The 16,965-nt window shown below is 47.4% G+C and overlaps 1 protein-coding gene and 1 long non-coding RNA gene across 3 annotated transcripts; one reads left to right on the top strand and one right to left on the bottom strand.

Annotated features, from left to right (window-relative positions):
• Nucleotides 1-2,002: 2,002 nt before the first annotated feature.
• On the top strand, nucleotides 2,003-8,023 carry SUPT4H1 (SPT4 homolog, DSIF elongation factor subunit). Of its 2 annotated transcripts, none has more exons than XM_012764244.3 (5): nucleotides 2,003-2,166; nucleotides 2,718-2,824; nucleotides 6,664-6,719; nucleotides 7,013-7,066; nucleotides 7,661-8,023. In XM_012764244.3, the coding sequence occupies exons 1-5, from the start codon at nucleotides 2,098-2,100 to the stop codon at nucleotides 7,726-7,728; spliced, it is 354 nt and encodes a 117-aa protein (XP_012619698.1). In that variant the 5' UTR covers nucleotides 2,003-2,097; the 3' UTR covers nucleotides 7,729-8,023. The 2 variants fall into 2 exon arrangements, with proteins under 2 accessions (XP_012619698.1, XP_075850550.1); XM_075994435.1 differs by having other exon boundaries at nucleotides 2,005-2,112.
• LOC142861945 (uncharacterized) lies at nucleotides 7,760-15,209 on the bottom strand. The gene is made up of 2 exons (XR_012913065.1): nucleotides 13,821-15,209; nucleotides 7,760-9,299 (listed from the first exon to the last, which is right to left on the bottom strand). It is a non-coding gene; the product is annotated as an uncharacterized LOC142861945 (long non-coding RNA).
• Between the last annotated feature and the right edge of the window lie 1,756 nt (nucleotides 15,210-16,965).

Genomic DNA, 16,965 nt, shown 5'->3' on the forward strand with positions numbered 1-16,965 from the left:
ACTATCCCCGTGAAGGTCTCCTGTCTCAAAGTCCTGACTTTCTGCTGGACTTCATCTGGGAAGCGGGAAGATGAAATGAAGGTAGAAAAGGCAGAATTACAGCTGAATGGGGACAACAGAGTTCTTCTCTAGGAGAAGTTTTGCCTCAGAGCAGAGATGGAGAACAAAGGGGAACGAAGGAAAAACAAAGTGTGACCCTTGGGTCTGGAGGGCCCAGAAGCCCAACTTCCCAGTATAAGCCATACAGGCCGGGGACCCACACGAAGGTGTGCATGCAAGAGTGTAGTTGGAGCAGGAAGTCTGGGCCGAGCAGCTTATACCGAGTGGGCAAGGGCTGAGGGGCCTCCAAGGGGTGACATTCACCCCAGGGCAGCCCGACCATTGCTGGCCCCTCAGGCATTATCCCATTTGGAATGTGAATGTGGAGGCAAAGTGGGCACAGCACCCCACTTGGGAATCTTCTTCCCTCAGGCGGTGGGGAGAATAGCACCTAAGCACCCACATGGGTATTTATATCTGAAGCAGACAGAAAGACGCTTGAATCAGGCACTATGTTGAAAAATGTATTTATTTGCTAATATATTTATCCATAAATGCAGTCTGGTCTCGTGGTTTTGTTCTGACACGACTGTCACTCAGGGTAACAACTTCATTTCCCTCTACATCAAGAGAAATACATTATTTCTAATATCAGAGGCTACGCTCTGATTTATGAAAGGACAGGGTAGAGTAGTGGGCTTGGCAACAAGAACTGGTTTGTAAGCTCCTAAAAACATGGCTTAGTGAGATCAGGGAAGGAGAAAGCATGACTGAATTCTCATGTTGGTTCAGTCATATTATTGTACCATTCAGGTCACACTTCAATTTACAATGCTTCAGTGACTTAACCTTGTGACCTTGGGCAAAATACTCTGTGGCTCACCTTTTGCATCCATAAAATGGGCCTACTCCGCAGTTGTTGCAAGGTTTACATGAGATAGCAGATAACATGTTCCAAAGTGGAAAACATCCAAACCTGGGTCACAGAGCCCTTCTGAACACAGCATGGGACCGGCAACAAGAAGTAGGCCTGCCTTGAAGAAACTCAGTTTCAATTAGGAGGCTGCGATGCAAGGATAGAACAGCAGGGCCTGAAACTATTTATATCCCAGAGCTCCCATTCAGATAAACACAAATGACTAGGTTCTGCCCACACACCTGGCTATTGTGAGGGGGAGCAAGCTGGTGGTTTCCTGGTATGAAGAATTCCCCAGGGCCCGAGGGGCCTTTTTGCTGTCTTCCTCGCACCACACAATTTCCCCTTCTGCTTCTCCAGGAAAGGTCTGGTAGGGGTAGTGATTGTCTGGCACCCAGTTGTGACCCACAGAGCAAAGCATTTAGCTTTCCACAGGGTGAAATGAAAGAAAAAAAATTAAAGGACACCTAATCTACAGATGTTTAGTAAAAGAACTGTCTAAATGCTCAGAGCTGCACAAAGTATAATTCATCAGCTGGAACGAGCACACATACCTAAAGAGTTTTAAAAAATAATTACATATGCATTTTTTCGGCCGTCGGCCCACAGGCCAGCATTCCTGTGGACGGCAAATGGAAACCCTATAGTGCGCTCGCAGTTAGAAGGAAGGGTGTCCCTGGGTTTGTTTTTAAGTCTCTGCGGAGATAGTCCGGCCATTGCCCCACTGCTTGTAAAGCGGGAAGACAAAAAAGAATCTCGGCTATCTGGCAAGCGGACAGCGGCAGTCTAGATCAAACGGCCCGCGCCGCAGATCCGGCTCCGGCCCGGCCGGCGAGCTCCCGCGCATGCGCCAGCCGCCCCGCCCCGCCCCGCCCCCACGGGGACCGCTGACGGGCCCAACGGCCGCCCCTCACAGCCCTACCGCCGGCCCAGGTGGCTGCTGGTCGTCCCGCCTCCTCGCCCCGCCTCCCCGGTGGGAGAAACCATCTCCTCGGGAGGGGGGAGGCCAGTGCCCTCCCACACCGGAAGAGGAAATCTGAGGCGCCAGAAGTGGCGGGCATTCTGGGTAATGAGCTGTTTACTTCCGGCGGGAGAGGAAGCTGTGGCAGTATTCCTCGGTGTTGTTTTTACCGTCGGAAAGGATGGCCCTGGAGACGGTACCGAAGGACCTGCGGCATCTGCGGGCTTGTTTATTGTGTTCGCTGGTCAAGGTGTCCGTCGGGGACCTGGTTGTAGGGGCGCTGGGGGACCAAGGTGGGGGACAGAGGGTGGAATGGGGCTGGGACACAGTGAAGGGGAAAGTAAGGTCCAGGACTCCAGGAGGTGGTGGTGGGAGGAGTGGGAAAACGAAGGAGGCCATTGTTCATGTCGTAGGAACGCGGACAGGTCTTGCAGCTGAAGGCACGGGCGGTCTAACATGCCTTTGAATCGTCAGTTCTTAGCACATGTCTGGCCCTTTAACAGATGTTGGAGCCGAAGGATACTGGGGGGTCAGAGGAGGGTGGAGATCCGCAGCCGGGAGGGTGCCTGATCCTGAGGAGACTAGAGAAAGGAATAGATAAAACGTAATTGGGAACGGGAGGAGGGAGTATGAGGGTGGAACTTAGGAATGGAGCTTTAGGAGTAGGGGGTGGGGAACCTGATGAGACAGAGCCAACATAGAGAACCAAGAGGTTGACCAGGTCAGAGTATTGAAAAGGTACTTTTTGTTTTGGCCTTGTTCATGCTTGATTCCCCCTTTACATATTTTCCCCCCTACCAGACCATAGACCAGTTTGAATATGACGGTTGTGACAATTGCGATGCATACTTACAGATGAAGGGTAACCGAGAGATGGTATACGACTGCACCAGCTCTTCCTTTGATGGGTAAGCCCCTTTCAGAGTCCATCATTCACTTCTGCATCACCACACCCCAAGAAGTAAATGTGGCGCGCAGGCTTTTTAAGATCATAATCGGAGGACATGGTAGTCCTGTGCATCTAGTACAGTAGCTGTTGAGCACTTCAATGTGGCTAGTCCAAATTAGAATATACTTTAAGTGTACAATGTACACCAGATTTCAAAGACTCACCATGAGAAACAATGTAAAATATCTTAATTTTGATGTGAAATAGTGAAATTCATTTCATCTTTTGCCTTTACTCTTTTAAACATGGCTGCTAAAAAATTTAAAATGATATATGCTTTTATTGTATTTCCATTGAACACTGCTTCACAATGGCAGAGACTGTTTATCTTATGCATCATACCTGGCACAGTGCCTAGAAAGTGATAGATGTTTAATAAATGTTTGTTGAATGAATGAAAATCTTTTTTGAAAATGAAGGGAAGGTACAGTAATTGTAGATTATTTCCCCAACGCCAGTGCTTTTAGGTGTCTCAAAGAGGTATAATAAGAAAAATTTTCCATGGTAGGATTGTCCAGTGGGGAGAAGGGGAAACCAGAGGAACTCAAGTGGCCAGGTCACACTTCTCTTTCCCCAAGGTAGGTGCCAGAGGAAGGTATTGTTCAGAGGTTAAAAAGGTGCTGTTAAGTTTCTTTTGGCCTATAGGCCAATTCAGGGTTTATATATACACTGGGCTCAAACTCAGTAATTGCCTAAGTTCTTTCAGGGTAGGCCAACACCATTCCTTCTTTAATTTCTTTTAGGAAAGAATAAAAGATTGGGCAAAAAAGATGTTGGTATGGAACCTTTACTTTCTACACATGCATATACACACTCAGATACTCTCGTCCCTTTGTTTATTTGTTAGCACAATACCATTCAATGCCAGCAAATGAGTGAAGGGACTCCCACTCCCATCTGTGGGTAAAATAGCATAGAGATGTCAAGAGTTACACAATGAAATAGTTTCTAGTAAGAGAGACACAGTGTGAAGTTTTTGTATATTAGCGTTTTTTTTAAAACTGTGGTAAAATATACATAACTGTGGACATTTTAACTATTTTTAAGTGTATAGTTCAGTGGCATTCACACTGTTGTACAGCCATCACCACCATCCATCTTCAGAACTTTTTTATCTGTACCCATTAAACATTAACTCCCTATTCACTCCTTCCTCCACCCCCTGGCAACCACCATTCTTTCTGTCTCTGAATTTGATTAGGTAACTCATGTAAATGTAGCATTTTACTTTTGGCCTCTTTCACTTAGCGTAATATCTTCAGAGTTCATGTTGTAGCATGTGTCAGAATTTCCTTCCTTTTTTGAGCTGAATAATACTCCATTGTATGTTTATATACCACATTTTGTTTATCCATTTATCCATCAATGGTCACTTGTCTTGCTTCCACTTTTTGGCTATTGTGAATAATACTGCTATGAACACAAATGGACAAATACCTGTTCAAATCCCTGCCTTCACTTCCTTTGGGTATACAGATGCTCTTCAACCCATGATGGAGTTATGACCCGATAAACCCATTGTAAGTTGAAAATATTGTTAGTAAAAAATGCATTTAATACACCTAACCTATCACATAGCTTAGCCTGGCCTACCTTAAATGTTGTATAACCTTTATATTAGCTAACTGGGAACTATGGTTCACTGCTGTTGCCTGGCATCACTCCTGTGCATGTCATTAGCCTGGGAAAAGATCAAAATTCAAAAACGGGTTTCTACTGAATGTATATTGCTTTTATACTATTATAAAATTGAAAAACCATGAATAGAAGATCATCTGTACATCCAGAAGTAGAATTGCTAGATCATATGGTAATTTGATGTTTAATATTTTTTATCAAAAGCAAAAGCAAGCTGGAGTATAAATGTTTAATTTTTTGAGGAACTGTCGAGTCTTCCATAGTGGCTGTACCATTTTACATTCCCACCAGCAGTGCTCAAGGGTTCTGTTTTTTCCCCATTCTCTCCAACACAATAGCCATCCTAATGGGTGTGAATTTGTAGTTTTTGATTTACATTTTCTAATTTTTTTTTTTTTTTTTTTGAGACAGAGTCTCACTTTGTTGCCCAGGCTAGAGTGAGTGCCATGGCGTCAGCCTAGCTCACAGCAACCACAAACTCCTGGGCTCAAGCAATCCTGCTGCCTCAGCCTCCTAGGTAGCTGGGACTACAGGCATGTGCCACCATGCCCGGATAATTTTTTCTATATATATTAGTTGGCCAATTAATTTCTTTCTATTTATAGTAGAGACAGGGTCTTGCTGTTGCTCAGGCTGGTTTTGAACTCAAGCAATCCACCCGCCTCGGCCTCCCAGAGTGCTAGGATTACAGGCGTGAGCCACCACGCCCGGCCTACATTTTCCTAATTATTAATGATATTGAACAACTCAGGCTTGTTGGCCATTTATAGCTTTGGAGAAATGTCTATTCAAATTCCTTGCCCATTTTTGAATCTAGTTGTTTGGTTTTTATGTTGAGTTGTAGAAATTATTTATACATTCTAGTGCATAGTTGGTCTTATAAGTTGGCAAATAAAAAGCTAAAGATTAGAGGAGGCCTGGATGACCTCAACCAGAAATGGAAGAGATAGCACTTTCTTCTTAAGAAAGAAATATGGGATTTTTAAGGAAGTTGAGGTGAGAGATGGGTACAAAGAACATTCCAAATAAAGAGAGTGATTGGAGCAAGGCATGGGGTGGGAAAAAATAGGGTATGCTTGGAGAACGGTGGAAATTCTGTTTAGGGTAAATCATAAGATTGGATAACAAGAACTCTAAGCCTAGATAGAAAGATAGATTGTGACAGACAGAGAAGAATATACTTGTGGCCAGAAGATTGCCCTACAGACTTGCCTATTCCACATTAATCTGCAGGAACAGGGGGCTATTGTTATGCTATTTGTCACCTCTTGAGGTAGAGTGAGTTCCACTTAAAGCACATGGCTGAGAATGTAGGGTTTGGATGGGATGGGACTCTCTTCAAATAAGAATCCAAGGTTGTTGCCAAGAGAAGAGGGAATGGGTATCAAAGAGGCAATCCATAAATATCAGTGCTCAGAATAGACTTGACACAATAGGCAATCAATAAGCATTTGATTGAATGTGTAAGTGACAAAAATGACCCTGATGCTTAGCCCTTGAATATCCTTCTGTTACCGGTCCTCTGGAAACAGAGCTACCTGGGAAGAACTATTAGGATAATAAGGAAAGCTAATGCTTATTTAGTGTCTACTCTGTGCTATCTGTACTAGGTGTTTTTCATGTATATCCCAACCTTTGAGTCTCATCTTACTGATGAAATTCTGAGAGGGGTCCCCATATGTACTTGGGCTGCATAGCTCATAAGAGCTGTGGCTTTGGGCTGCACAACTCAGCCAAGTCTAAGTGACTTCTGGTAGGAGGAGCCATTGTTTTGACATATACTTCCCTTTGCACTAGGCCCCATCCCCCTAGTGGTTGTGTTACTTGTCATCAGTAGTCTTGGCCTTCTAGTGTTAAAGCTGTTCCATTTCCTGACCTAGGGAGTCTGTAGCTAAGGATGTTTTTGAGCCTAGTGAAATAATTTTGGGGGGATGATGACTGACAGGAAGGGATGAAGGCCTTTTGTCAGTAGTAGCTTTGAGTCAGTCCCTTCCTAGCATTAGAACTCAGTTTTCCCTGCTTTCCAGTGGAGACTTCAATACTTGGCTTTTTCCTAGGTTTCTTCTCAGAACCGTTGTGCTGGCTGAGCATCTCCCTTGGTCTCCCTCCTCTCCAGCAGGGGATACTCAGGCTGACTCTCCATTTCTTTTCCCTCCCTAGAATCATTGCCATGATGAGTCCAGAGGACAGCTGGGTTTCCAAGTGGCAGCGAGTCAGTAAGTGTCTCCCTTTCTCCTTATCTTTTCCTGGCTGCAGTGTTGTTATTGTCCCTCAGATCCAGTGGAGGATCCTTAAATCAGTAGGGTGAGTGGCCTTACTGTGGTAAAGATAGGGTTGTAGGAAAGACAAAGAAGCAGTGTCCTGTGCCTTGTCATTTAATACTTGTGGCCTAAAGAAGTGATGGCACTTCTCCTGGAGTTGCAGCACTTCTTCCATTTTTAGCTTAAGCCTCCATGTGGTTGTTAGTCTTAACTCACTCCCAGTGCCATCTCCGTTCTTCTCTCTCCAGGTAACTTTAAGCCAGGTGTGTATGCGGTGTCAGTCACTGGTCGCCTGCCCCAAGGTAATAAAAATCATCATAACAGCCAATGTTTATTTACTATACCAGTCTTTGTGGAAGTCCTTTATCTGAATTAACACCAGTCCTCACAATTCTGTGAGGTTCTGCGTTTTACAGATGAGGGAACTGAGGCACAGAGAGGTTAAAAAATTTGCCTGAGGACACCCAGCTAGTAAGTGAGGAGCCAGGATTAGAACCCAGGCATTCTGGCTCCAGAATCTTTGTTCTTTTTGTTTTTATTATTTATTATTTTAGAGACATGCTCTGCTACGTTACCCAAGCTAGACTTGAACTCTTGGGCTCAACTGATCCTCTTACCTCTTGAATAGCTGGGACTGTAGGCACACCATGGCACCTGGCCTGGAACCTTTGCTTTTGATGACTACATATGTCCCTCTTTTTCTTCTCATTCTTACCACATCATTGTTTGCTAAACACTTGCCTGGATCCTCAGTGGTAACAAGCCAACCAAGCAGGACTATTGATGAGCAGTCTAGGAACTTCAGTTTGCTTATAGCCCCCTTCGAGGTGGCACCTCAGGGACCTATCTTATCTTTCTGAATCTTCCTTCATGGAGCTATTTCTTTTTCTACACAGGAATCGTGCGGGAGCTGAAAAGTCGAGGAGTGGCCTACAAATCCAGAGACACAGCTATAAAGACCTAGCAAGATACAGGGCTGCCGTCATCTTTGCTGAACTAAATGGGCAGAACTTTAGATACTCCCCACCCTCCAATTCTGAAACTTAGCAGACTGTTAAGAGAGCAGCACATCATGTCCCTGAGCCATTTTTATCTTTGGACTACTGGTGGAGGTGGGAGGGATTTGGGTTGGTGGATTAACAGAGACTGAATTGAGGGAAGAGGAGGATGCTTGTTTTCGTATCCACAGCCCAGGGCTACACCCTTGCCCATGGGTAGGACTCTGGGTCAAATGCCAATAAATATGAACCTCTAGAAAATTCTTAAGGCCATGACATATGTCTTGCCTCCTTCCCTTTCTCTTAGCTGGGTACAAGAAGAGCTTACTTGCCCTACAGGCACCTTCTCAGAGTGGTGGAGACCCTTCTGCTCCCTGCTGCCTGTCTCTGAGCCTGCAGGGTTACAGCCTTTTGAGTGTGCTTTCTTGGTTCATTGGAAGGTTTGCTGTCCTCAGGCTAGGTAACCACATCAGCCTGGAAATCCCAGTGTCTAGTGGTTGTATCCTTCTGCCCTCTAGACTTGGCACAGCTGTGTCTCTTGAAGAAATCCTGAGGCTTCTTATTGCCCTATGCCTCTTAACCATGTTTACTATTTCTTTTTTTCTTTCTTTGTCTATTTTCTTTTTATTGTTCTTACTATATCTTGGGCTACCTACTCACATTTCACTTTCTTCTAACTGGAGACCCTCAGGGCTTAGGTGGCTGCCTGGCCTTGGTCTGTCTGCCTCTGTTTGGGCCTTCGTAGGAGGTGAGCCTTTCTTTTTCTGTTCTGGCCTAGTAAGGGGGCTTAGGTAATATCACAATATTGGCCAAGGTGAGTTATTTGTTTTAGAATAAAACAATTCACCATAAATTCTCATTTACTTAAATTTCTACAGAAATCCTGGTAGTGTGCCCATTTTGATTTCCCTAAATTTCTTGTTCACCTATAAAACGGAAATGATCACACCCTGCCTATTTACCTCAGGATTGTCGTGATTATAGAAATTAAGCAATATGAATATTTTATAACATAAATCTTGCAAAAAGTAAAATTCGTATGCTCTCATTTTATTAGTAACTTTTCAACATATATAATGATTTCACAATCAGCCAAAATAGTGGAGGGAAATGCCCAGAACCACAACTGCAGGGTGAGCTCTGACTCATTAGCAGAGGTGCCTGTACTAGGGCTTTGTGTCTCTTAGCCACCTGGTGTTGCTGTTGAGTCGATTTCTATTGTTACCTGTGCCCTGGAGTGTGGGAAGGAAGAGAGATGCCGACTTGACTCCAGTATCTGTCCCCTCTTGTCCTCTTGTGGGCCCATGGAAAGGAGCCTGGGACTGGCCATGCTGCTCATATCCACTCACAGAGGTCTGCAAACCAGAACCTTTTTCTCTGGTGCCTTCAAGCTCTGAGCGAATGGTCTGATAATCCCAATTCCAAACTTGAGTTGTACAAAAATTTCCCCATCCCTGCAAACTGAAAGAGCTCCCTGGGTGGTGATTTCTGTTCAATTTCAATCTGAAAGCACCGGTGCCAGGCTAGAGCTTGCATCCTGGGGGGAAGAAGTAGGTTTCAGCAAGAGTGCCCAGGCTGTGCAGCCAACACCCAACTTTCACTGGCTTTCTGAAAAAGTCCCTTGGAAAGCCCCAGCTGCTGTCCTGGGCGTCTGACCCGGACGTGGCTGCTTTGTGAGAATGGAAACATTTGTGGGGAGGGGAGGCAAGATGAGGTGTGCACAAATAACCACACTTAGTCTGCCTTAGCCCCACACTGAGCTGAGCTCTAACTGTCAGTCTTACAGGAAGCGAAAGATGATGGTTGTGGGGGTGGGGTGGCCTGTTGCTATGCCTGGATTCCACAGACTACCAAGTGGGTTCTGCCTGGGAGCTGCTTCTATATTAGCTCTTGCCTTCTCTGGCTTGGAACCTGCATGTGGTGCCACATAGCAGCCTAGACAGGCAGCAAGATGCCAGAGTTCCATCCTTCACTGGGAGCCCAAAGAAGCTAAAATGAGGACTTGGTTCAAGGCTCCCCCCAGGAGTGAGAAGTGCTGTGCAGAAGAAGGGTCCCAAGTGCTGGTACTGCTGCCCTGCTTTCCGTAGCCATGAGGGCTTTGTTCTGCTCATTATGTCTGGTCAAAGTTTCACCGCCATTCTGGCTGCTAAGGTTCTGGGTCTGCCCAGTGTCTTAAGATTTCTCCTTGCTTGGTCTCTTGCTCAGTAGTTCGGCTTTCTCCTTCAGAAGGGCAAGGCTACTCCCTTGTTCAACAAAGATGGACTCAAGTCAGACAGACTAGGAACAGTAGTAGCCAGGCTGTCCTCACCTTGCCTGTCTATTCCCCATTGTCCCACCACATGCTGTGGGGCTAGGGTTTCCCAAAAAGTGAAGGGCTAAGTGGCAGTGCACTGATGAGTGCAGCCTCCAGCCCAAGAAGGGACTGGTAGCTGACAGCAAGGATCAGGATGTCTGGTCTTGAAGGAGAGCAGTTTCCCCAAGAATGATGGTGAGCTGGCGAGGGCCTAAATGCAGGCCTGGCTCACCAGGTTTGGGGACTGATGCTCTTGGTGTGGCCACTTACCCTGTTATTCTCAGCCCGGCTACAACCTGCTCCTCAATTCTTAGCCACCCCCTCCGTCTGATCTCTATATGTATAAAAGAGGCAGGTAGGTAATGTTTAACAACAGACTAATAATAACTGTCTCAAAATCTGGTTCATGTTTATTTAGTATCAGTAAAGCCTTTCATGGAAATATTTTACAGTTGATAAAGGGCTTTCCCCTATCTCATTTGATCCTCACAAAACCCCTGGGACATGTTAACATCCTTATTTAGTGATGAGGAGACAGTCTCAGAGAGTTAGAGTGACTTGGCCATGACCAAGTAATGGAGCCTTAGCTCAAGAAATAAAATGCCCACACCAGTTAAGGGCTGCTGTCTCTGACATATCCCCAAACAGCAAGCTTTGCTCGACTGTTCCACAGAACCAGTGTAAAGCATTAGCTTTCTGTTGAGTGAAGTTACAACACATTTTCCCTACACTTTGAGCTCCACCAACCACCCTACTCCCCCTACTCAAGTCCTCAAGCCTAAAATTAGCCAAAGAGATGGAGGCAGTGGGGGCAATGGATTATGGGATTTACACAAGGATCCCTATGCAGAGCATTGGGAAACCAGTCAAGCCCTTCTCCAGTTCCCTTGGCTGCATCTTCTGTTCCACTCCAGCAGCTCTTAGGCTCCTGCTGATGTGTGCCGCACACCCGCCTCCATCTGCAGCTTGATGATGGCACTATTGCAGTCCACTGGAACACAGATTCATGTGTGCTAAAAACACATGTATCCAACTGAGAGCACAGTCGCCGCCTCCCCACCCCCTAGCCACTAGCTATGACTTTTATGTCACCTTATTTCTCTAAAAAGTTTCTTCTCTATGAAATACAACTGACAAAACTAGGTGTTTGGTTGGCAGGATAGTGGTTACCTGTGACAGGTGGGGGGTGAAAGAAGGCATGAGATCCACTTAAGATGGTGGTTATATTGTTTCTTGATCTTGATGCTGATTATGAGGGTCAGTTCACTTTCTGAAAATTGTTATATACTTGTGATTTTTTCACTTTGCTGTCATACTTCAAATAAATAATTTGCTTAAAGATGTAGTTGGTGGTCTTTGTCTTAGGGTAGTTGTGAGAATCAAATATATTAACTTAGGTAAAAGCAATTCGAGAGCTATAAACGATTAAGTGTATGTAAGGGACTATCATTATCCAAAGTTGTCTACCTCTAGGTAAGTTCTAGATAAGTGTGGCAAGAATTTCATCCCTCTAGCATTGTTGGGTAATAGGTATTCTAATACATCAATCATACACAAATCTATGGAAACTGAAGCATTTTCCTTGTTAGCACAAAAGCATAGGTGCTAAAACTTAAAAATTACCAAGTCTTTTTAATCTTTCTGTTCTTATTTTTTGTGAGACAAATTTGTTTGTTTTTAGATAGGGTCTCACTGTGTTGCAGGCTGGACTTTTTTAACTCCTGGGCTCAAGAGATCCTCCCACCTCAGCCTCCTGAGAAGCTAGGACTACAGGCATGTGCCACTACATACATATATATATTTTGTTTGTTTGTTTATTTGTTTTTGAGACAGAGTCTCACTTTGTTGCCCAGGCTAGAGTGAGTGCTGTGGCGTCAGCCTCGCTTACAGCAACCTCAAACTCCTGGGCTCAAGCGATCCTACTGCCTCAGCCTTCTGAGTAGCTGGGACTACAGGCATGTGCCACCATGCCCGGCTAATTTTTTCTATATATATATTAGTTGGCCAATTAATTTCTTTCCATTTATAGTAGAGACGGGGTCTCGCTCTTGCTCAGGCTGGTTTTGAACTCCTGACCTCGAGCAATCCGCCCGCCTCGGCCTCCCAAAGAGCTAGGATTACAGGCGTGAGCCACCGCACCTGGCCTTTTTTTTTTTTAAATGTATTATATACTTCCTTGTTGTTTGGATACAAGATTCTTTTTTTTTTTTTGAGACAGAGTCTCGCTTTGTTGCCCAGGCTAGAGTGCCGTGGCATCAGCCTAGCTCACAGCAACCTCAAACTCCTGGGCTCAAGCGATCCTACTGCCTCAGCCTTCTGAGTAGCTGGGACTACAGGCATGCGCCACCATGTCCGGCTAATTTTTTCTCTATATATTAGTTGGCCAATTAATTTCTTTCTATTTATAGTAGAGACGGGGTCTCGCTCTTTTTTTTTTTTTTTTTTTTTTTTTTGAGACAGAGTCTCGCTTTGTTGTCCAGGCTAGAATGAGTGCCATGGCGTCAGCCTAGCTCACAGCAACCTCAAACTCCTGGGCTCGAGCGATCCTTCTGCCTCAGCCTCCCGAGTAGCTGGGACTACAGGTATGTGCCACCATGCCCGGCTAATTTTTTATATATATATCAGTTGGCCAATTAATTTCTTTCTATTTATAGTAGAGACAGGGTCTTGCTCTTGCTCAGGCTGGTTTTGAACTCCTGACCTTGAGCAATCCACCCGCCTCGGCCTCCCAAGAGCTAGGATTACAGGCGTGAGCCACCTCGCCCAGCCTGGATACAGGATTCTGAATGTCATTTAACCTATACCTGGCTCAAAGTCATTGTTATAAACCTCCGTATTTTTTATCATTGGTGAAATCATTCAGGACTATTTTTCTACCTCTTGGATTCATATCAGTGTGTCAGCTGTCATTTCTGTTGCTTATGTGTGGCTGTCTTCTTTCCAGTCTTGTTTGAGCCTGAATAGATAGCCATGCTTGGTAAAAATTGCCATAGAGTGAGCCATCAGGGCTTAGATTAAGGAGGGCACATGGCTGCCTGCTGGTGCCTTGGTGGGTTAGAGGCCTTCACCAGTGGGTGTGTAAGGTCCACAGGGTTGAGGCCCTGGGCAAGGCAGATGATAGAACATCAGAACTGGGAACAGATGGCCCCTCACTTTATGGGTAAGAGGACTGAGCCTCAGAGACAGTGGTCAGCTTGACCTCAAAAGGGGGGTCACCACTACTTTATGTGTCCTATACTGCCTGGCTCTGACTTTTGCCTAAAGATGTTTCTGTTTGACCTGAGATCCTAGGACGCAGGAACCGAGTACAGAGGGACCTGTCCTGGACTGCTGGCACCGAGATGCCAGATCCTCTGAGAAATATGGTGGAAAACATCTCCCCTCTAGGCCTTGGCACTCCCCCATTCTCAATACTCCCCTTCAGGGTAGAGGGCAGGCATTATGGTGGTGTTGACAGAGAACTTGAAGCCTAAGGAGCTTTCCTTGGGGATCCATCCATGGCAGATGGAGGCCTAGTCCTGTAAGAAGTCAGGGAGCTGGCAGGCCCATTTCAAGAGCTCCCATGTGCAGCTTCCTGCCTGTGTACACTCCTTCCTGCAAACCTAGCTCTTGTGCTAAAGAGAGAGCTTGAGGGAAGGTGGGGAGCAGCCTCAGACACCAGGATGAGGGGACGCTACCTTCTCTCCAAAATGGATTCCTCATCCTTTCTCCCCAAACCCAGCAACTGCCACCCTTTCAACTCCTTCCCCCCATCCCGGAAAATACCTGGAAGGAAGTGAGCGCTCTGGGGTCACTAGCCGGAAGTGGGGGTTTAACTGTCACCTCATCCCTGGGGGCTTGAGTAGCAGAAGGCCAAAGGGGAAATGCAAATCCACGCTTGGGAGGGAGAAGAACTCCTGAGAGGAAGGGGGTAGCAGCCAGTGCCCAGCCTTAGTCCCCTGGGCCTAGGCCGGGCTGGGGAGGCCCTGGGACAAGCCAGCAGCCACCCCACCCAGTGCTGGCAGCTGCAGCACTTTCTCTGGGCAGCTGAGTAGACTCACTTCCTCAGCCCTGCCTCAGAGAAGCAGGGAGTTGAGGGCGGGCTCTCAGGAGGAGGGGTGGGGCATGGTCTGGAGTCAGGAAGGTGAGGAGGTGGAGGAGAGGTGGAGAAGGACACATCCCTGGGGAATGAGCTTGAGGAGGTGGGTATCTCACACAGTGAGACCCTATCTAAAAACAAACAAATTTGTCTCACAAAAAATAAGAACAGAAAGATTAAAAGAACAGAAAGATCCCTCCCTGCCTTTGCAGCATGAGGGACCAAGCTTAGATTTGGAGGAGGCCTCTGGCCTCTGCACCTCCCCTATCCTGTTATAGATGCTGCGGACCAGAATTGAGAACCACATGGTGGCCTTACAAAGGGTTTTTCACAGCAAGTGGAGGCGAGAATTTGAGAAGCAGCTTTTGGGCTCGTACTTCTACAACAATAATCAATAGATAACTTCCAGGTTCATCTATTGGCAACTTCCAAGTTCAAAACTGGCCCCTCCATTATTGCATTTGATCCTCAGTGCCATCCTGGGAGGCATCATTATTCCCCTCCACAGATGGGAAAACTGAGTTCCCATTCCACCACTTGCCCAAGGGCAGTGGCCAGGTGAGGCTGCACTGGTGTTTCAGCCCAGGCCTTTTCCCCTGCACAACAATGTCCTGTGGACTCCCGTCAGCTCTGCCATGGCAGATGGGGATCAAGGGCCCATAACTGGGGCAGGGGGAGGGGCAGGGGTGGTCTTCCTTGTTTTCCTTTTGCCTACAGGTTGGGCCCACTAACCTTAGTACCAAGGTCACTTTGGGGGTGAGGGCCTCAATGCCTTTCGGGGCTCACCACCCTTGGAGCCCTCCAGAAGGGCCTGTGCCCCGTGTCCCCCACCCCGGTTTGCCCAGGCTTCTCACCCGCCACCCCAGCCACAGCCCCATGACACAGCCGCTGGCGTCCCATTGGTCCGCCCCAGAGCATTTGCCCTTATTTGGCCAGGCTGGCTCCAGGCTGGGTCTCCACCCCCAGCCCTGCCCCCGAAGGCCTGTCTTTCTCACTTCGTCTTTTTGAGGTTTGGCTCTGGGGCTCTGGGGCCCCAGCGGGCGTCGCTTCAAACGCACTTTCTGGTTGAGTCACTTTTTAACGGCTCCAGTGCTGTGAACTGCTGCTGCTGCTGACCGTCACCCCCACCCCCACCTTGGTGGCCAACCCTCCCCCCATCTGACTGCTTAATAGGCTCCCAAAGAAGGGGCTGGGGGCTGGGGTGGTCATTTGCTGCAGAAGAGACTCTACAGACTGCTTGGCTACCCTTTAGACCCCTCTGCTCCCCCACCCGCAAGCCTGGGGGCAGGGGGTCTGCCCCTCGTCCCTCCCACTGCTTTTTCCAGCTTCCTTCTCTGACAGGGTTGTGAGGAGAGACAGGTCCTCACAAAAAGACCTGGTCCTTTAGGGGGACTTCGAATTGAGCTCCCATGGGGGAAGAGAAATGAAATGCAGATTGTTGGCCGATTTTTCAGGAAGGTGAAACAACCTTGCTGAGTTTCCGGTTCCTCATCTCTGAGCTGGGGATCCCACCATTTACCCCACGGGGTCAGCATGATGATTAAATGAGATTCAGACTGAATGTGTCTTGTCAAGTCCTCTAGGTGCCCGGGCTGCCACTCTTTCCCCTAGCTCCATATGTAGAAGAAGGAGAATGGGATGAGCCCAGAGTGGTTCAGGGCAGTCCTCACCTGCTTTTCTGGCTGTGCCTGGGACGTGAGGAATCCTGAAGGGGCAGGAGGCTGGCAGGAGGGAATAGATGGCCCTTTGCCCTTGTTCCCAGCCAAGGTGGGGGAGAATTCTCTGTGCTCTGGGAGCTGTGGGAGGCACACCCTGGAGCCAGCTGGGAAGATCCCAGGGCTGCCCTGTGGCTGGGCAGTTTTGGGAACACAGGAAATTCTGCTTCCTCCTCCAAGGTCCCTGGGCCCCTTTGCTCTTGGGGACTTCCTAGAGCACAAACATGTCCTTTGGTCAATTCCCTCCACAATTTTACAGGTGAAGAAACAGGTTGGGGAAGGTAGGGGGAGAGTCAGAGATCCGCCCAAAGTTACACTGTAAATAGTTACAGGGTGGGGACTAGACCCCTAGTCTCTTGTCTCTGAGTAGGGAGTTGGGCTGATAAGGGAATATAGAGGGTTCCAGGCCAAGAACCAGCCTTCAGACACACACATACACACACACACACATACACACACACACACACACACACACACACACACACACACACAGTAGCAGTTAAAACTGGAGCAGGTGCAGCCATGCAAGGCCCCTGTGTGTGGAGGGAGCCAGGAGGGAGCTTTCTCCCATTTCCCTGCCTGTGTACTTAGCGGATCCCAGAGGAGAATGCTTCCGGTTTCACAACCACACCCACAGCAATGGTCAAGGTAGCCTTCTTTGTCACACTCACACAAGGTAGCCTTCTTTGTCACACTCGCACCCGCTTCCTACCCAGCCCATCTTGCCTCTTCCCAAATGGTGTGGAAAGAACCCTGAACTTGGCCCCAACTTGCTTTGTGACCTCAGGCTGCCTTCTGCCTCTTTCTGGGCTTGCAGTTCAGTTTCCTGACTCAGGGCCAGTTGCTGCCTGACCTTGCTGCTTGCAAGTCCTTGGATCCTATGATCCCAGGAGAGCTGAGCCAGAATCCTGCCTCACAGAACAGTGGCCTCCTAGGGTGATCCACTGTGCCCTGGAGCTGCCCCTTGCCAGACAGAGAAGAGTAGGAGAGCATGACGTCACACCTAGAGGACTCTGGGCAGTATAGGCCAAGAAGTAGGGGATGACAGCTTGCCCGCTCTTCTTGCCTGGAGGCCCCTCAACACTCCTCAAGGCTCTGAGATGGGACAGGAGAGCTT

This window comes from Microcebus murinus, chromosome 18, assembly GCF_040939455.1.
Source record: "Microcebus murinus isolate Inina chromosome 18, M.murinus_Inina_mat1.0, whole genome shotgun sequence".
NCBI classification, from domain to species: Eukaryota; Metazoa; Chordata; class Mammalia; order Primates; family Cheirogaleidae; genus Microcebus; species Microcebus murinus.

What these genes read in the sequence shown, in the direction of transcription:
- SUPT4H1 (XM_012764244.3), top strand. Translation starts at nt 2,098, where the DNA reads ATGGCCCTGGAGACGGTACCGAAGGACCTGCGGCATCTGCGGGCTTGT. An exon ending in TATTGTGTTCGCTGGTCAAG is followed by an intron (nt 2,167 to 2,717) that starts GTGTCCGTCGGG and finishes CCCCCCTACCAG; the next exon opens with ACCATAGACCAGTTTGAATA. An exon ending in ACCAGCTCTTCCTTTGATGG is followed by an intron (nt 2,825 to 6,663) that starts GTAAGCCCCTTT and finishes TTCCCTCCCTAG; the next exon opens with AATCATTGCCATGATGAGTC.